This window comes from Magnolia sinica, chromosome 8 (genome assembly GCF_029962835.1).
Source record: "Magnolia sinica isolate HGM2019 chromosome 8, MsV1, whole genome shotgun sequence".
Classification (NCBI taxonomy): domain Eukaryota; kingdom Viridiplantae; phylum Streptophyta; class Magnoliopsida; order Magnoliales; family Magnoliaceae; genus Magnolia; species Magnolia sinica.
In genome coordinates this window covers 34,778,896-34,800,296 of record NC_080580.1, presented here as the reverse complement: position 1 = coordinate 34,800,296, position 21,401 = coordinate 34,778,896, and the positions used below count along the sequence as shown (strand labels likewise).

The following is a 21,401-nucleotide window of genomic DNA, read 5'->3' as shown; positions in this document are numbered from 1 at the left end:
TTTTTTAATGCCATTTCTAATCCCCTTGCACCAGCCCCATGGAAGATTTGGTATCAGGTGGGGGATATTTCCCATTTGAAAATTGTTATAAATTTTAGGAAATCCGACAGTTTTAGATAAGGAAATTCAGTGACAGATGGTTTATGAATACTTGCGGGCAAGCCTAATCGTTTGTTCCATAGTTGGGGTGAGCTCCTGCGTGAGATTTAGGGCTTGCTAGCTATGGACAATGCGGGTATGGGATGCTTAGTAGGCCTTTCAATGAGCTGGGCCTGGGGTTGGCTTTGGCCCAAAATTTGAACTATTTCAAGTTTCCTTCACTTTTCTCTCCCATGACAAAATCTCTTCCCCAATTTCCTCTTCCCTCCCTGTGTGAGTTGCACGTGACACTTTATGTAGTACATCTAAACTCTAGCCCTGTGACACTTTATGTAGTACATCTAAACTCTAGCCCTAAACTACAACACTACTTTAATGCCTAGCAATGACTTCCTAGGGAAACGGATTTCCTGCCAAAGGTTTTCCAAAAAGTTCTCGTGCTGGAAACCTGAGGGGCCCATAGTGATGTTTGTGAGAAATCCACCTTGTCCATCCGTTTTGTGAGCTCATTTTAGAACTTGAGAAGGATAAAAGACTCAAGTGGGCTGAGCTAAAGGAAAAGGTGGGTAGGAAATTCTACCATCGGAACCTCCCTGAGTTGACAATAATGTTTACATGCCATTGATACCGTTCATAACACAAATATAATCTAGATTCAAAACTTCTATGGTCTCATAAATATTTCAACCGAGGATGCCAGGTTTTCGACCTACTTGAGTGCCACATCCCAATCATGTTTTATCCTAATGTCTTCAAATGGGCTCACAGAACGGATGAACCGGTGAATTTATCGCAAACATCACAGTAGCCCCGCGTAGGTTCGAACGACCTTGCTGCGAAAGGCTTTTTGGCATGAAATCGGCGTACCACATGGGATGCGATTAGGTTGCTGAGCCACCCATTGGTGGTGGTGTGATGATGAGGTGAGATTTGACTGACTCATCCATCGCACCATAGTTTTCTGCATTTCACTGCCACTGATGATGTGACAACATGTGATCTATGTTACTAATGATCCAGCGACCTTGATGTACCAAAACCTTGCGGTGCACAATGTACATAGTTGCGTTTGGACAAGGTTGCACAATGTACATAGTTGCGTTTGGACTCGTTGATATTCACATCACGTATTAGAACCGTCCATTAGATCTTAAGAGAAAAATCACAGCAATCAGATGGTTCTATACATGCATGACTGATTCTATCTTGCAAGAACAAAATTCTACATCCATTTTGTATGTCACTAATTAGACGGTTACGATCAACTGATTAGCAGGAATTTTTCAAGGCACTCGGCAGGGAGAGTGCACTGGACCTAATGGATGGTCCATGTAGGTAGTTTGGATGCCAACGAGCCCAGACTAAAATACGGGCATGAATAGGTCCATACACTTATCCACCATTTCATTAATAAGCTACGCTTTAAAGGTTTAAAGTGACCTTTTTTGGTTAATGGCTAAAGGAAGCTGAGGCCAATTCTGTCATTTCACTCAAAAAATTCCACGCAAATTCCAAGTAAGTGTCCTAAAGTATGCGGCTGCTGTGTATGTCACTAATTAGACGGTTACAATCATCTGATCAGTATGAATTTTTCAAAGCACTCCACAGGGAGAGTACACTGGACCTAATGGACGGTCCATGTAGGTAGTTTGGATGCCAATGAGCCCAGACTAAAATATGGGCATGAATCGGTCCCATACACTTAGCCACCATTTCATTAATAAGCTGTGCTTTAACGGTAAAGTGACTGTTTTTTTGTTAATGGCCAAAGGAAACTGAGGTCAATTCTATCATTTCACTCAAATATTCCACCCAATTTCCAAGTAAGATGTCGTAAAGTATGTTGCTGCTGTTGTTGTTTTTTCTTTGCTCGGCCCTGACACAAAACAGTGGGCCAACCATCAAACCTATAGCTGCATTTGGATTTGGGTATATCAGATCATTGATCTGGACCATCCATGGGTCCAACACACTCTTCCTAGGTGAGAAATCACACAAACTAAATTATTCTAGTCCTTAACTTGGCCCTTTCTGCATTCATTTTAGGAGACACTCATCAAGTGGTCCGCATTCATTCTCCAAGAAATGACCCTCCAAAGTATGATTGGCTTTTATGATCCCTCCTGTCCCTTGGCAAAAAAAAAGAGGCATTCAGTCGTTTCTTCGTGCTATTGGTTGGATGGTGAGAACCACCTGGTCAATAATTGGACCAAATGAAGGGTCCAAATTAATGATGTGGACTGTACACATTTCTCAACTGCAACTAGTGCATTGAAAGGTCCCCATACACTTATTAGCCCACGGAAGTGTTTTTCAAATCTCACTCAAATTTCTTAAGTGGTACACCCAGGGGCCATTTGTGAGAAAAAAAATATTTTCATGTGATGTCATTATGATATTGGGCTATGATCCTATCCATCTAATGGGCACTTGAAATGCCATCTGAAGGGTAGCTTGGTTATAGAAAGTTTTTGAAGTGCATTTGCAGCCTTCATCACCCATGCATACACAACTAAAACAGAGCAGATCACCAGGCCCGACCTCACCTTAGATGGTGTGGTGCTTATTGTCGAGCCCAACTTGAAGTATATAAGGATATTCAAAATCGGTCACATAAATGGCCATAATGATAACGGTCATAACCTTTATGTGTTGTGTGGTCAAAACGACCGAAATGACTGTTACAGAAAAACAAGCTGTAACGGCTCCATAACAATTTCATAACGGTCTTGTAACAATCCTGTAACGGTTCCGTAACAGCCCCATAATGATTTCATAGCATTCTCATAACGTCCCTTTAATAGTTTTTTTAAAAATAAAAAAGACTATAATGGCCAATACAGGAGCCATTACGGCTCATATCATAACAGTAACAGTAGTGTCCGTTATAGCCATTGTTATTGTTTTGAAACATTTGTGATTTTGTATCCATGTCTTTCATCCCTTTTTCCAAGATCATTTTAAGGAATGAGCTTAAAAAATAAAGAACACCCAAATTTCAGGTGGACCATATTATAAGAAACTGTGTTGATTGAACACTCTATTATTAAAAACTTCTTCGGCCCCATAGTAAAGTTTCTAATAAGATTTATTTTCCATCCAACTTGGTGATAAGATGGCATAAGCCTGAGTGAAGAAAAAAAAAACATATATTGGCTTGATCTCAATGTTTTTAACACATTAATGATCAATCACTGCTAGTATAGTCCACAGTAAGAAATTAATCTGCTTCATTTATGGACTAATGGACGGCCTAAAATTCCTTTAAACCACTAGCTTAAGTTTACCAGGGACACCGTGGCCCACGCAAGTAAAACGGGCTGCTTTTTAACACATTGTCCCCACCCATATGAGAAGCATAACGTTGATATTGCCACGTGCCCTAACAAATCCCAAAATTAGCATGTGTCTACGTCACCTAGGCAGGCCTGTGGAGCAAATCAAGTCTCATTTGGCAGCATAGATTGGGACGACTTGACGGCATTGAAGGGTTTTCAAATCCAGAAGTCTTTGAAAGCATGGATGGGATACAGTTGGGAATCAAGGAGTTGCCAATATTCTCTCGTACTGATTTTGAGATCTCTCTTTTTAGTGAGTTATCAATTATTTTTCTTTTTTTTTGTTTATTTTTAAAAGAAAGAGAGTAGAATGTTTAACATATATAGTTGTCACTAAGCTATTAATCCATTATTGACTGCATAACTAAAATTACATCAATGCAATGATTTGAGCTGTTGGAAATTAGCCCTATAAATCAATGATTAAAAAAATTAGTAGTTCAGTTGTGATCCTATGCTGTGGTCAATTCGAAATATGAAATTTCATAAAAAAATTTTTTGCCAATGTATATATTTTAATTAGTTTATTACAATCACTATATCAAACATTACATGTCCCCTAATTAAGGATATTAATATTAATTTACTAATTACATTCAAACTCTCATAAATATGCTACATAATTTCAATGCATTAGTATTTTTGAATTATTAGTAATTCCATATAGAAGTTGCTAAATATAGCTAAATAATTTAAAATTATCCTTGACTTTAAATCCCCTTGATTTGGAATTTAGGTATTCCAAAACCAAAGCTCTCAAATAGCCCTCTTCATCTAGTAAAAATAGCTGCACTAGTCTAACCAAAAGCCATAAGATCCACTACTGTTATTAGGTAAGTTGTATCAAGTTAACCTTGAAAGCCTAAAATTACAGTCATCCAAAGGACATGTATGTTGGGCCTATTGTGGAGTTTACATGGAATTAAATCCATTTACATGATATGTCCAATCACAACAAAGATCTCAAAATGCAGGTGAGTTATTCCATGTGAATTTAAGTGGCATTTAGATTATAAATTATTTAAGAAAAGTTAATCTTGATTTTTTACTTATAAAGCTAAAGTGATTAAGTAATTTTAAATAATTAAAAAAGTATTTAAATTTTGATCATAAACCATCGAATGAGATTAAGTGGGATGGAATTGTATTTGATCACTCCAAATTCTATTCGGCTTTTGGAGAGAATAGTAAAGGTTGGGATAAGTGGAATGGAATTGTATTTGATCTTATTTAGGATTTTCATAAATTTTGAAATCTATTATACATGTGGGCCTCACATTGATGTATGTGTTTATCTGTAAGTGAATTTTAATTCATTGATTACAATTCCACAGTCCACCAAACAGAATTTTGCTTAATCTAATATTTTTTTGCCATATCAAGAATTTTATCTTTAAAGCATGAATTGATGATCAAAATACCATCATATTTCCAGACACACAATAATCATTGTGCAATATCCATCGAATACAATTCAATACCATTTAATCCTATAGACTAGACACGTGTGTTTACCGTTCAAACAGGTGTGTTTACGGTGTACTTATGGACGCGGTAGAGTTCAAGCACGTTAACCCGTTTATGGAGAAAGTGACCCCCGTAGGACCCTGCGCGAGATACGCAAGCGTCTTCCCAATAAAAATCTACAGTGGCATTACAGTAGTTACCCATGGAACCGGGGGCATTTGACGCTAGTTTCTTTCAATAATCCAGAAACGTAGCGTAACTAGCGTTTGAGAGAGAGAGAGGGAGATGTGCTGACGCGTCAATAGATCAAAGCAAAGTAGCTCCTGATCTCGTGATTGCCCCCTTTCTCCGCTCGCTCTGAAATGCCCTTCCATTTTCACGTATTTTCGCCTCTCTCTCTCTCTCTCTCTCTCTCTCTGGCCTCCGGATCAATCGAACGGTCGCGATGAAGTCTGACGGAATTTCGTTGTAGAAAATGAGAGTTTGGCAGCTCGTTTCCAGATCTAATGGAGTGGTTGAGAGTTAGGGTATAGATCGGGAAATCGCTATTTTTCGCTCTCGTCTTCGTTGCCGTACAGCGATGAATCGGAGTTTCAGGGCTGCAGAGTCGAAAATGCAAGCGCCCGTACAGCAGCAGAGGCAAGGGAGGAGCCTTGGAGCTGTGGTGAAGGACAAGGAAGAGGATCTTGCGTTGTTTCTCGAGATGCGGAAGCGCGAGAAGGAGCGGAATAGCTTGCTTCTCCTCCACACCTCCGAAGATTTCGATCCTCCTTTAGGTATGCGCTTCGATGGTTCCCACTGTAACATTCAGACTCATTGGGGTTAGATTCAGTTCTTTCCAGACCTTAGGTTTTTAAAATGCTGTCAATTTGCTATTTCGCATCATGATTTTTTTTTTTTTTTTTTGGGATTCTTTATTAGTTTTCTATGAATCAGATGTCAATGTCCAGTGAGTGATAGCTTCGGAACTCAGATATTCTTTTTTATTCGAATTTCATTTTCGACAGTGCAACGTTTGAATCTCCTTTGTAATTTTTGTATCTACGGTATACATGTTCCTGAGGTGGACCCCTCCATGTAGATGACCTACCCCCGACATTGGGCCAGTCTACTCATCAGATATGGTGTAGGACACACACAAATAGATGTTCGGTAGCAAGTTTGTATCTGGTGTAAATTAAGCATACAAGTTTATTCTGCTCTTTCAGTTGGGTCATCTACGAGGTGGGGGCCACCTGATGCACGGCTTGGATGTTCCAAACTAGTGCTATTTTGACATGTATGGCTGCATTTGGAAATGTGTGTATCAAAATCACCTATTGTTAATTAGTGTTACCAATCTTGTAAAACTGGACTTATCCACAAAGTAGTAGATCTTTTCCATCTTCTAACTTGCAAATGTTTCTGGATAACAGGGTCGAAACCAGGCGTTTCTCCCATATTCAAGATAGTGTCATCAACACCACGTAAAACTGTTTCTGATGATTTCCTAAACTCCGACGGAGAGAAAAATGATTATGATTGGTAATGTTACAGCATCTCATCTACTTATTAAGGAATGCTGTAAAATATTGATGATAAGGGTTATTTGGGCGCACCACCAAGTTGTGGTTGGCACGGCTTCCAAAGTGCAGACAGTACATTTGGCAATCACAACATTGATGATAAGGAAGAACCCATCAAGCATGTTAGCATTTCCCACCCTTTCCTTCCCCAATCACAACTGAGGTGTCATTCTTATCTTTTAATTTGGCAGCAGCATCTTATCGGCCTCGGAATCAGATCGCCCAGATTTCCCCTAACATTAAGAGTTCTGGCAGGTTTTTTGTTGTAAAAGTTGAGTTGCAAACTGTAAAGCACATTATTTAATTAAAAAATAAAAATAAAAATTATAGAATCAAACAAAACTAGTTGCAAAGGATTGGAGATGCACGGGCATACCATGTATTGCAGCACTTCTACCACCAAAAGTTTCAGAAAATTCGTATACAGAGGAATTAAAACTGGTGGTGTAAAGAAGCTGTGAAGACAATTTTCGACAGCCCTCTAGTTGTGTACTATAGAGTTAAATGTAAAGCATGCATCCATATTTAATATAGTGATATGGTTTTTATGGATTGTGTATGTATAAGTAGTAATATTTAGTTTAGAACGAAAGTTGCATATGAGTAGAAAATAGATTGATTTGGTAGAATCATTAATCACAGCAGTTGAAGATAAGCAGGAACGAGGTTCTGAAGCAGTACCTTGGTACAAGATTCTTTGTTGGAATGTGTTGTTTGCATCATGTAATGCACTAGAATCACTTTTGGGCATAGTTTGTTTCTTGTGCAAGGCAAATTTTTTGAGGGGCAACACTTCACATTTGCCTCTTGTATAGCAAGCATGTCATTCTTTTTTAAAGATGGCAATTGAATTTGCCACAACTCAACAATGAGACATCCGTAGAAAAGCTTGCTTGGGGGTGTTTATGTGTTTTTTTTTTCTCCCTACAGCTACAATTCCCATCTCATAGTGCTTTTCACATAGGTGATCTAGAGATGCATGCACACGGTTTTGAAAATTGGTTATTATATGGCCATATCTGGCCGGCCCGTTATGTGATACAGGGTGAACTGGTCCATTACAAAAGAAAAGGCCTTTTTCATTTCCCACTTCTTTCCTCACTCAAACTATAAGGGAAATGGAGAAACTCAATTTGTTACTACATCCAGGCCTATTTTGGGGATCAAAACATAAGATATTAGTGGGGGTTGATTAATCCAAGCAAAATAGATCATTTGGTTGGGGGGGGGGGGGGGGGAATAGGAAGAAGGGGTAAGCCATCAGTCCACTGCTTTCCACTTTTTTTTGTCCTTATTTTATATATTTCAATATAGTATATCTGATCCACCAAAATCATGCTTGGTTTGGGTTTGGTTAGGGCGTATTTGCTTGACTTTTAGGCGGTGAAGCTAACAATCAACATTCTTGTCGGGGAATGGTCCGATTCTCCATTGAACACATGTTTTTTTTATTTTTAATTTTTTTAAATAATAGATTTAGGCATTTTACAATTTTCCTTATATCCGGAAAAATTTCTCAGAATTTACAGGGGGGTTTTTTAAATAATAGATTTAGGCATTTTACAATTTTCCTTATATCTGGAAAAATTTCTCAGAATTTACAGGGGGGAAAAAAAAGCTGAGACAGGCCTATATCACCAATTGTGGGTTTGTACAGTCCAATACACCCAGGATTGTTAACAAAAAGGCAAGCTTCAGATATTTTCAGTTTGGCTAAATTGCATGTGATGGAATGGGCGAAAGCTTCAAAAGCTGTCAATCCAGCCTAGTTTTTAGTCATTTGGTTAGATCTGTAATTTGTTTTCTTTTATGTTTGTATTCTTTTGGCTTCGGCCTTTCTTTCAATACTATTATTGCAGTTCAAAAAAATCATACAGGAACTGCAGTAAAAATAGAACTCCAGAGAATTGAAGATGCTACATCTTGACTAGAATGGAGCACATCAACTCAAGAACCTAAATTCCTAAGGATAGCAAATAGAGTTACCTGTAACAAGAAACCAATGTGAGACTAAACCCAGAACACAATAACTAGAACGTACATCCATGGATTTAGAGAGAAGTGTGCTGATTAACTTCTTTTGATGTCATCTATGTTGGAAACGGTGATTGTTTCCCAAGCAATTATTAGATCTTCAACCTTACTAATTGTCTTGTGCGTGTGAACACTGATGTGGAAGCTAATTATGCACTTTGGTGGGATAAGGATGGTTTCCTTAGGTTCATCAAGTTGCATAGCAAGATACTTGCAACAAACATTTGAGATTGTTTTTTGTTTCTCTAATAGTTGAAACAAGGAGAAACAAGTTTTTAAAATGTTTGAGGCAACAACCAACTTTGGTAGATGTGAAATCTTTTCTATCTTTTCCTATTTCAATTTTTGACTAAAGGTCAAGGGCTATTGATAAGCATAAATGTTGGGAGTTTTGGCTCTTGGAATGATTTATGAGGAATTATGCTTGAAGCATCATGTCACCCCACGTAATGTATAGAACGGTCGAAATGGCTTGTGGTTGCTACAACTGATAGGAAAAGGATAGCTTGATCCTGGATTTAGGGAGTAAGGGTTGTTGAATGTCATCGTTGAGTTAAGAATTCCTGTAGGTAGCCCGGAGTGAATGGGTTAGTAGTATGAGTTTTGTATTTCCCTTGCCTAAAACCTCAAGAAAATCAATTCCTTTTTATATAATTTGCACTATTACAAATTAGCAATGTTGAATTTTCTTATATAACAAATTATTATAAGAACAATCTTACCTTTCGAAAAAAAAAGAAAAAGAAAAGAACAATCTTCTCAGTAACAATTCTCTTTTGCATTAGTTCTTCCGGAAATATTGTTGTGAAATTGATTGAGAAATTCATTTCTCCGTTTTTTTCCTTGTAAAGTGGAAATTTACTTCCTTTCAAGATGGAAAGTATATTCTGCCTTTTTTAATCATTGTTATTTGTTAAGCATCTTGATTTTTTGCTTTCACATGTGTGCCTGTTCGAGATGCATCTGCGTCGGAACTGGAAGATTTTATTTGCAATTTTATTGGTGGCTTATGCATGATGTGAGTGAGGTTAAACAAATGAGTATGGATTGAGACTTACCGAGGATTCTTTTCTGATTCCAGGCTTCTTACGCCACCTGGTACTCCTCTTTTTCCTTCTCTGGAAATGGAGTCAAACAAATCCACCCTGGGTCAGATTGTAACCCCCAAAGCTCGTCCAACTGCACTGAAGTCTAGGGTGAGCCCTCAGTATGACTTGTGGATTCTCAGTTATCAATCCTTGCAATTGCATTGCTTGAATGCTACAAAGTTCTGTGACAGCATCTCTAATGGGATAGCTATGAATCTGTCTTGGTGTTTTTTTGCGTTTCTTGTTGTTTTCATGCAGCTGTCTTGTGCAATTAATTTATTGCGACAACCCTGCATGTTACACTTGGATATTTATTTAGTTGAACGTAACTGTAGGGACATTAGAAAATGCCCTTGTCTGAGCTTGGGCAATAAAGAATTGGTTGCAAACAGATGTTATTGTTTCTTAACATTTAGAGCTCCACATATGCTATTATACGTTCTCAAGGAATGGGTTGGTTTCCTAGGGTCAACCTTTTAATCTTAGTATGGTTTCGTTCCTTTTACCTAGTCGAGAGGCTTTTCATGAACTTTCATTCTATAATGTTATCAAAATGTATGTTTCTACATTTTGTGCATGGATCTTTTTCATGTTGTATTTTGTGAGTAGTTTAGTATTCCCTGAAGTCTTATGATTTCTTATTCATGAATCTATCAAAATATAGCATTTCTTGATTTCTTGTGCTCTCTCGTGCATGTTGTTATTTCCCTGTTGAAATAGGCAAACAGTACCCTTTTTGCCTTTTCTGCATGTTTCCAGTAGACTGCTCTGTTCTGAGAGCTTCACCTGTATTCTGCAAGGGCATAGATGATTTTTGGTTCTCATTAAAGCAATGAATAGGGGATTGGTACTTCCAAACGTGTGCCTGATGTGCTATAATCAAGCTGAGACTATCAATCACCTATTCCTTCACTGCTCCTTCGCCGGGTGTATGGAACGGGATCCTAGATCATGCATCGGTCCATTGGGTTATGCCACAATCTATTGACAACCTTCTCCTGGCTTGGCATGCCTCGGATGGGGGAAAGCTGGGGAGGAGGAGATGGCGTGTAGCCTTGTTAGTGGTATTATGGTCTTTATGGGATAAAAGGAACGGTCAATGTTTCTGCAACAAGAGGAGCGGAAGCAGGGGTTTTCTCTAGGGTTCTCCAATTTATGCGGGATTGGACCCGTAATGTTTTTTGAGGGTTGTTCCAGACATGGCGCTGATTGTTGTTGTATTTATACCCTTCAGGTTTTCTCTAAAAAAAATTTTCTAGGTTTTTTACTTTTCTGTTTTCTTGTCTTTTGCTGTTGTTAGTCTGTTTTGCCTGTGTGCCCCTTTTGCTTTTTGCTTAATAAAATTTCACCTTTCAAAAAATAAAAATAAAAAATCAATGCAATGAATAGGACGAAGGGTGGGAAATCACTATGTGTTGATATGCCTTAGGATCCTATAATTCCCAGTAGAATTTTTAGGGCCTGTTTGGATTGCGAATTACATCAGCAATTCATTGTAAAAGTGCAATGGTTATAAATTACAATACCCGTCTCTTGGAAAACAGGTAATTTGACCAAAATTCCCATGTTTGGATAGGCATGGTAAAATCATAATGATGATACTTCTATTACTGAAATGTCAAAAATCAACAAGAAAAATACACCTGTGCATGTTTGGATAGGAGATTGCCATTGTAGTATAATGAAAATTTGTAATGATTACAAATTTCTTTACCTGTCTCCTATTTCGTTTGCATTTGACCGTCGGATTACGTGTTTAAACAAATGTTGTAAAATCGTAATGGTAGTGCTTTTATGTTACAAACAGGCTACAGTTTTGTTATTCAATTTGGTGACGGTGTGAATGAGCAACTAGTTGACTAGTTCCCAAGCAGCAATGCTTCCCCAATGGCAGATAGGCATTTGATGTCGTGGTATTTCTTGTTTCTATAAAATCCTTTCTGTAAATTTTGCAAACACAAGGTGCTTTTATTACTTTCAACAGATTTTTTGCTTTTGCATCTTTCTTTACATTCTGATACCACAAATTCTGTGAATCTCTTCTTTCGATGAACATAACTTCATTTTTTATCTCACAATGAAATATGAAAGCTGAATATTCACATGATGTAATCGGGTCAACTCTAATTGTTGATACCAGATTATGATCATCAACTTGTTTAAAACCACTGAGCTATCGCTAGCATAGAAACCATCTTTTGGAAGTGATAAAGGCAAAGATAGCTTATATTGAAAAGGATGTGAAACACATCACACTATACAAGACAAAAATTTCAGGCAGGGCCAACATAAATGCCCACTGGCCCACCTATCGTAAGGAAGGAAAACCGGAGGGGAGCAGGTCAGGCCACCTGCAGGCTGCCCAACCCGACTATAAATATATGGGAGAATCCATGCCATATTTCTCTCCTCACTATTCCTTTTTACTGCATTCACAAACTCCAAAATGGAGCTCCCACGTATGAGCCTATGGGCAATTTGGTCATTTCTCCTTCTATCTTCCATTCACCTTCCATGTTTCTTCGGATCTGCCTCTCACTTCTCCAATGAAACAGATCTCCTTGCTTTGCTCAAATTCAAACATCTGATAACCGACGATCCTCTACATTCCTTGAGCTCATGGAACCATACTCTCCACTTCCGCCACTGGCAAGGTGTCACTTGCGGTGGTCGACGGCATCCTCAAAGGGTCACCGCCTTGAACCTCACTGGCCAAAACTTGGTGGGCTCCATATCACCCTTCATAGGGAACCTCACCTTTCTCAGGATAATCAGTCTCTCAACCAACAGCTTCTATGGGACGATTCCTAAAGAGATTGGCCGGTTGTTCCACTTGACGTATCTCCGTCTGACCAATAACACATTCACTGGAGAAATTCCAGCAAATCTGACCCACTGTTTGAAACTCCAATTTCTTGATCTTTCCGGGAATCAGCTCACAGGGAGGATTCCGAGTAAGCTTGGCTCTCTATCGAAGCTCACCTACTTAAACCTTCATCACAAGTCTTGCAGGAAGCATCCCACCTTCACTTGGAAACCTTTCGTCTCTCACTGACCTTTATCTCTCAAGAAATAGTCTGGAGGGCAGCATCCCAGATGACCTTTGTCAATTGGTGAGCTTAAAGTTTCTTAGCATAGGTGAAAATAAACTGTCAGGTATGATTCTGCCTCGGCTCTACAATCTCTCCTCTATTGTCATGTTTGACGTGGGATTTAACAGATTTCATGGAAATCTTCCACCTAATATAGGCCTCACTCTTCCTAATCTCCAAGGACTCTATATTGGAGGAAACCAATTCACAGGACCCATACCAGTTTCATTATCCAATGCTTCCGGACTTGCAGTAATTAACCTTGCTATGAATAGTTTTAGCGGATCTGTGCCCATGAATTTTGGAAACCTCAAGGGTCTCTTCCGATTAGTTTTGGGGGTAAATGAACTTGGAATTGGGAAAGCTCGTGACTTGAGTTTTCTTGATTCTTTGACCAATTGCAGTAGCTTACAAGTGGTGGAGGTGAGCAGAAATCGTCTCAGTGGTGCGTTGCCCAACTCCATAGCAAATCTTTCGACCCAACTGACATTCCTATCTTTAGGAAGTAATATGATATTCGGAAGCATTCCATCTGGGATTCAGAATCTTATTGGCTTAACAGTACTGAATATGGAGTATAACTTTCTGACAGGTACAATTCCCATTGGTGTTGGGAAGCTTAACAAGTTGGAGAAACTAGGATCCTTACTCTATTAAAGGGGAATCTATGCAGGTCCAGGCCGACACAGGCTAGGACTGGACCAATAAAATTTATAAGTCAAATGATGCTCAAAGAGAAATAGAAATCAACCACACATGCATAAGAATCAGTCCATAATCCAAGGGATTCCCCAGTCTCAATTCAAGGAACCCTAGGGGGAGAAAATAGGCAAATAACTTAGGGAAAACATAATATAGGGCTAGGATTCATGAAAAACGGCTATGAGAGGATAAAAGAGGATAAAAACCTGAGCCAAAAGATGATCCTGCGTGTGGACAGTGGGCCTGGGGCGCTCACACGTGCGCAGGTACCTGGCCGCACGTGTGAGAGGGCGTCGATGGCGGAAAAACTCTCCTAGACCCTGGTCGGCCAGGGGTATGCTTGAAAACCCCGAAGTTTCGGGTCGATCCGAGCTACGGCTTGTGCGTGGTGCTCCGCCGAAGTTTCAGCCCTCCTGCAGGCCGAAATCTGGAAACCTGCTGTAATGAAGAAAACTGATGGAAAAAAGGACGAATTTGAAGCACGGATGGTGGTAGAATATGGAAAAAAAAGAGAGATGATGGATGATGGGGTGAATCGGGATCGATGTGGCTTCGCACCACGGTAGTTAGTCCTTCGAAAAGGGAGGGCTTCGCACCCATTTTTGAATTCTTCCACAACTCACGAAGAGAGCAGAAAAATAAAGCAGGAATTTTTTTTATTAAACTTGAATGAATCAAAAGAACTACAAGGGGTGCCTATTTATAGGGAAAACCCTATACCCCAAAAACTCGCACCATGTGCGCACCCTATTACTTAGCGATGAAGTAAACTAAAATAAAAATCAAACAGAGAAATTTAAAGCGTTCACGATGTTCTAAATAATAACAATAAGCAAAACATAAAATATGAAATCAATCCGACGAGTGGGCCACGATCATGAGATCCCATGATGGGCTTTTCTTGACTATCGGGCCCACTTTTCTGAACCAAAACTTGTCTTCTAGCTAGAGGCCCTCCCTGGACCTCGTCATCGAGCCAAATCGATGGTGGGGTCCTTCTGCGTACGTACTTGCATAGGGTGGTGGTGTGCGAGCGTGCGTGTGCACGATGTCTTCATCAACTCTCCCCGGCTGCGAAGATTTTGCCACTGGCGAAGTAAAACTCCTGAACCGCTCTAGGATGTTGGGATCAAGTCTCTGAAGCTCCTCCTCAGTGAGTCACGCGCTGTCCGAAGATGGGCGTGACTTCCATTTAACTAGGTATTTCTGAAACCCGTCATCCGACGTAAAAATTATCTCATAGTCTAAGATATCCTCTATTTGCTCTCTGGGTGTGTGAAGGCTAGGTATGGGAAGCAGAGCCTGGGATAAAAGGTCGAGAAGAGGCCATAGATCAAAGGGTAAGGCCTGATAAAGTATAAGTGGTCCCCTGAAAAGTAATTAGATCTTTCACATTGAATGTAGAACTAATTCCCATGGAAGGTGGAAGATTTACCACATACGCATTGAGACCGTTTTGTTTTATAATTTTAAAGGGTCCAACGTTACGCGCATGTAACTTACGAACGGCCCTCGGAGGGTATCGCTCGAGGCTGATGCGGACCATCACGGAGTCCCTTACATTGAACTCTTTGAAACGTCTATGTTGGTCTGCAGAAAATTTGTAATGTTCATTACTAGTAGTGATCTTTCGCCTGATTTCTTGATGCAATGAATGTATGTGATGCGCAAAAGACTCTGCAGACTCTGATGGCCTATGGGACAATGACATGGGGATAAGATCAATAGGCTTCCTAGGCTTGTAACTAGTAACGACTTCAAAAGGACTTAAAAACTTGTGGGCCTATTTACAAGAACTGTTGTATGCAAACTCGGCTATGGGTAGTACGGTGTCCCATGTCCTGGTATGCTCCCCCACTAAACATCGAAGTAAACTCCCTAGGCTCCTATTAACCACCTCAGTCTGGCCATCGGTCTGAGGGTGGTAGGCAGAAGAAAATTGGAGCCTAGTATTCATCATGTGTCATAGTGTCTTCCAAAAGTAACTCATGAATCTCACGTCACGGTCAGACACTATGGTTTTTGGTAACCCATGTAGTTTGACGACCTCACTAAAGAATAGCTTGGCAACATGAGATGCGTCGGAGGTCTTAGAACAAGGAATGAAGTGGGCCATTTTAGAGAAACGGTCCACGACAACAAATATGGAGTCATGCTTTCGAATAGTCTTGGGAAGTCCAAGCACGAAGTCCATACTGATGTCCTGCCAAGGGATGAATGAGACTGGCAAAGGTGTATATAATCCTGTATTCTGTTTCCTCTGCTTTGTCAGTTGACAAGTACGGCATTGCCCTATAATTTTGGCCACGTCCCGCTTGAGGCTTGGCCAATGAAATCTATCCTCCACTAGGGCAATGGTCTTGTCACGACCGAAATGACCCGCGACCCCCCCTGAATGTAACTCCCAGACAAGAAAATCGCGAAGGGAGGTGCGTGGTATGCACAAGCGGTCACTCCTAAACAAATATCCGTCCAAAATCAAATACTCACTGTTAGCTCCTGACGGACTCTCTAATAAAGACGTATACACAACCCCAAAATCTGGACACTCAGAATACTCTTCTTTGATGCGCTCAAGGCCCGTAACTTCAACGCTCATGGAGTTGAGTAATGCGACTCGACGACTCAACGCGTCGGCAGGCTTATTCTCTACACCGGCCTTGTGCTTAAGCACAAAAGTGTACTCTTGAAGGAATTGAACCCACTTAGCGTGCCTGAGGCTTAATTTCTTCTGAGAGTTCAAGTATCTTAAGGCCTCGTGATCTGAGAACAAGACGAATTCTTGCGGTAACAGGTAATGTCGCCAATGGCGTAGTGATTGCACTACCGCGTAGAATTCCTTGTCATAGGTGGAATATCTTTGCTTCGCCTCATTCAGTTTCTCACTAAAAAAGGCGACAGGGTGCCCTTCCTGGCTAAGTACTCCTCCTATGCTGACTCCTAACACGTCATATGCGACTTCAAAGCCTTTTAAAAAATCTGGGAGTCGCGTGACTGGAGCTTTGGTCATCTTGACCTTTATCTCTTTGAAGGCCTTTGAGGTGGCCTTTGTCCATTAAAACTCTCCCTCTTTAATGCAGTTCATGATGAGAGCCATAATGGAACTGAAATCTCGAATGAACCTCCTCTAAAAGGTAACTAAGTAGTGAAAGCTACGCACCTCATGAGTATTGTAGGATTCAGGCCAATTGACGATGGCCTTGACCTTCTCGGGATCCGCCAATACGCCCTTAGTTGACACAATAAAACCTAAGAAGATCACTCAACTAGACAAAAATGCGCACTTCTTTAGGTTGGAGTACAACTTCTCGGCCCTAAAGATCCCACAAACTTGCCTCAAATAGTTGGGATGTTGCTCTTTGGTTATGCTATAAATCAAGATGTTATCAAAGTATATGACCAGGAACTTCCCCGTGAAGGGCCTCAACACTTGGGTCATCACACGCATGAAAGTGTTTGGGGCATTAGTTAACCCAAAAGGCATGACTAGCCACTCATATAGCCCATCCTTCATCTTGAAGGCCGTCTTCCACTCATCGCCAGGGCGTATACGGATTTAGTGATAACCATTTTTGAGAAGATAGTAACGTTGGCCATCATATCCAACATGTTATCAAGACGCGGTATGGGAAACCGATGCTTGATTGTGATTTTGTTGATGGCCCTACTATCAACACACATCCTCCATGTGTCATTCTTCTTAGGTGTACGAAGGGCGGGCACAACATATAGACTCATGCTCTCTTGAATGAAACTCTTCTCTAGGAGTTCATCAATCTGCCTCTTCAACTCAGCGTGCTCCTTCCTGTTCATTCTGTAATGCGGGAGGTTTGGTAGAGTTGCCCTAGGGATTAAATCAATGGCATCCTGTATATCCCTCATAAGGGGAAGCTCAGTCAGTAGATCATTAGGAAAGACATCACGAAACTCATGTACTACTTGAATGGCCTCAGTGGGTAACTCTACGCTAGTCTCTGGTACACTCTCCCTAGCCACAAGGGCGTATATCAGCGAGTCTGCCTCCGTCTCTCGCTCAAAGTCTTTGGCATTCAAAATATGTAGCGGTTTGGACTTGGACTTCGACTCCTTCACTTCTTTTGGGCCGCTCACACCACTCTATGTGGTAAACTCTTTTCCAGTTGTATTCTTGGGTGGCAGAGGATTTAGCTTGACCTTCTTGCCCTCAAACCAGAATGTACACACATTTGAATGACCAAATATGGTAACATCCCTATCATAGAGCCACGACCTACCCAGAATGATATGGCCCACATCCATAGGAACAACATCACACCAAATTGTGTCTTTATATGATCCAAACTGAATAGGGACAAGACAGTGGTGTGAGACTGGAATGGATGTTTCATCAACCTAGGAGACTTTATAGGGATGGGGATGAGCTTCCAACTTCAAGCCCACGCCACTCACAGTGCTAGTCGATGCCATGTTGGCACAACTACCACTATCCACGATCATCTTACAGCTCTTTTCCCCACATTTTGCATAAGTGTAGAAGATCGTGTTGCAGCACCAGTCATCAGTGTTCTTGGCTTGAGCCAGGGAGCAACGCACAATTGCGAGGGTCACAAACTCTTGTGCTCCCTCTTCCTCACCACTAGGGGTTTCGACTGGCTCATATTCCTCCTCACTATCACTCTCTGGGGGCACTACTTATACTTGTCCATCAATAAGGAGTACTTTGGTGCCTTCTCTCGTGCCGTACTGGTGAGTAAAATGACCAAACCCTTTACACGTAAAACACCTAGTTGCCACACTTCCACGTGAACTATACCCGACAATCTATTTACCCTTATCATCCCTAGGTCTGGGCTGAATATTAGGGGAAGGTTTGTTTTGGAATCCCGTGTTAGGTCTAGCCCTAGAGGGGTTAGCCTTAACACCGGATTCGCGAAAGTCAAATCGCCTTCCCACAGATGCTTTAAGGTATTGCTCGACATCAAACAACACTTGGTACAATTGTTCAATAGTGTCTATCTCTTTAGCGAGCAATTCTCTCCTGATGTTAGGACGAAGACCCGTTTTGAAACGAGCAAGGGTAAGTACTGGGTCCTCATCAACCTCATAGCTGGTCGAGTATTCTTCAAACTTCTCGATCTAGTCCGCAACACTCATGGAACTCTGTCGAAGAGATTGCCACTCCTCAATCAATCGTAAGCGATAAGAGAAAGGGAGGTATTTTTCTTTAAGCGTTTCTTTCATCTCTACCCAATGAACTATTGGGAGTTCCCTCGTTCTCTTTCTTTCGCTCAACCATCGCCCAAAACCTCTTTGCTTGACCCACAAGCTTCATCTTGGCGAATCGGACTCGTCAAGCATCCGACATATCATGCCACTCAAAATAGTGGTCCATATCCGTCAACCAATCTAGAAAGGCTTTAGGGTCCAAGTGGCCATCAAATGTAGGGGCATCTACTCCCTTGAGGAGTTGTGCATCTACATCATATTGATCATGATGTCCCTCACGGGGTGGGTGCACAGGTACGCGCCCATGACTAGCTCCTTGGCCGCCTCCATTCCTTGGTCTAACCTCCTGACCAACTGCCTGAGATTGGGCATCCTCCCCAATGGTGGGATTTGCCCTGAAGGAGACCTCTATTTCTTCAAGGCGTTTATCTATGCGTTGTTCCAAGTGCTTATTCAAGGACTCAACCTGCTGGGCTAACTTGGCCACTGTTTCTTGCAGTTGCTCCATGTTTAGTGTGGGGTGCAAACCGAAACCACGACCTGTACGTGTGGGCATACACTGACTTGCTCAACCTAAGGACCTACTACGACAACTATGTGCGTCTAAAAACTAAATAACCCTATGAGACTCTATATGAAGGAGACTACACAGTACACACCGTTACTAAAATTTAGCTACATATATCAGGGACTACGGTTTTCTAGCAGCTATATGAGATGGATTAGATGCATGAAGGACTCAAATAGACTAAACCCTAAATATGTGGTGAATTCCCCTACAAGAACCCTAGGCTTTGATACCAAATTCCACATCCCACATGAAAATCCAAACATTCAATTAAAGGGAAATCTATGTGGGTCCAGGCCTACACAGGCTAGGACTGGGCCAATAAAATTTAGAAGTCAAACGATGCTTAAAGAGAAATAGAAATCAATCACACATGCATAAGAATCAATCCCTAATCCAAGGGATTCCCCAATCTCAATTCAAGGAACCCTAAGGTGAGAAAATAGGCAAATAACTTAGGGAAAACGTAATCTAGGGCTATGATTCATGAAAAACGACTATAAGAGGATAAAAACTCGAGCTAAAAGACGATCACGCATGTGGACGGCGGGCACAGGCGCTCGCACGTGTGCAGTACGACCACACGTGCGAAGGGGCGTCGATGGCGGAAAAGCCCTCCTTGGCACTGGTCGGCTGGGGGTAGGTTCCAAAACCCCGAAGTTTCGGGTTGATTCGAGCGGCAGCTTGTGCGCAATACTCCGTCGAAGTTTCTGACCTCCTGCAGGGCTGAAATCTGGAAATCTACTGTAACGAAGAAATGGATGCAACAAAGGACGAATTCGAAGCACAGTTGGTGGTAGAAGATGGGAAAAAAAAAAAACGATGATGGAAGATGGGGTGAATCGAGATCGATGTGGATTCGCACCACGATAGTTAGCCCTTTGAAAAGGGAGGGCTTCTCACCCACTTTTGAATTCTTCCACAACTCACGAAGAGAGCAGAAAAATAAAGCAGAATTTTTTTTTATTAACTTCAATGAATCAAAAGAACTACAAGGGGTGCCTATTTATAAGGAAAATCCTATATCCCAAAACTCGCACCATGTGCGCAACCTATTACTTGGCGATGAAGTAAACTAAAATAAAAATCAAACAGATAAATCTAAAGCGTTCACAATGTTCTAAATAATAACAATAAGCAAAACCTAAAATATGAAATCAATCCGACGAGTGGGCCACAATCATGAGATCCCATGATGGGCTTTTCTTAACTATCGGGCCCAGTTTTCTGAACCAAAACTTGTCTTCTAGTTAGGAGGCCCTCCCTTGACGTCGTCATCGAGCTAGATCGATGGTGAGGTCCTCCTTCTGCGTACGTACGTGCGTAGGGGTGGTGGTGTGTGGGCGTGCGTGTGCACGATGTCCTCATCACCTTAGCTAACCAATTCCAGAGTATAACTTTCTGACAGGTACAATTCCCATTGGTGTTGGGAAGCTTAACAAGTTGGAGAAACTATACTTGGATTCAAATGGATTATCAGGACAAATTCCATCTTCCTTGGGCAACATCACCAGATTGTACCTACTCAGTTTACATGAAAACAAACTATCAGGGAGCATACCTTCAACTCTTGGTAATTGTATAAACCTGAACTTCATATACCTCTTCAATAATAACTTTAGAGGTACCTTACCCAAACAACTTTTCAGCATTCCATCTCTGCTTGATCTCCGAGCTCAAGACAACTTTTTCACTAATCTGCCACATGAAGCCAGTTACTTGCAAGCTCTTGAAATATTCAGTGTTTTCAATAACAAATTATCAGGCGAAATTCCAAGCTGGCTAGGCAATTGTCTCAGCCTAGAGTATCTCGGGTTGGATGGGAACTTCTTTCAAGGATCAATTCCATCAACATTTAGTACTCTAAAAGGCCTTCGATACCTGGATCTTTCACGCAACAACTTAACTGGGAAGATTCCAAGATATCTGGAGAAGTTTTCTCTAGAGTATCTAAATATATCCTTCAATAATTTTGAGGGTGAATTACCAAAACAAGGGGTCTTTGGAAATGCTAGTCGAATTTCAGTGCTTGGAAATAGTAAGCTTTGTGGTGGTATTCATGAATTACAATTGCATCCATGCTATAGCCAAGCTTCCAAGAAACGGGAGAAGCCTCTTGCTTCAAAAGTCAAATTCTCAATTATTGGTGTTGTCCTGTGTCTTATATCATTATTGTCTTTCTTTGCCACTCTTCATTGGGTAAGAAAGTCGAGAAGGAAACTTTTTTCTGTGCCTTCTGTGGA

The 21,401-nt window shown here is 40.9% G+C and overlaps 1 protein-coding gene across 16 annotated transcripts in view; it reads left to right on the top strand.

The window, feature by feature from the left end:
- Nucleotides 1-5,159: 5,159 nt before the first annotated feature.
- Nucleotides 5,160-21,401, top strand: part of LOC131253235 (uncharacterized) — a 61,001-nt gene continuing 44,759 nt past the window's right edge. For 4 of the 16 annotated variants that reach the window (XM_058254158.1, XM_058254152.1, XM_058254151.1 and 1 more), the window contains exons 1-3: nt 5,160-5,680; nt 6,320-6,428; nt 9,585-9,699. In XM_058254158.1, the coding sequence (XP_058110141.1) occupies nt 5,485-5,680; nt 6,320-6,428; nt 9,585-9,699 (420 nt within the window). In that variant the 5' untranslated portion in view covers nt 5,160-5,484. Of the gene's footprint in view, nt 5,681-6,319; nt 6,429-9,238; nt 10,158-10,391; nt 10,935-11,398; nt 12,748-20,566; nt 21,387-21,401 lie in introns of those variants that run through there. The other 12 variants (XR_009175038.1, XR_009175037.1, XM_058254149.1 and 9 more) reach the window with 10 other exon arrangements.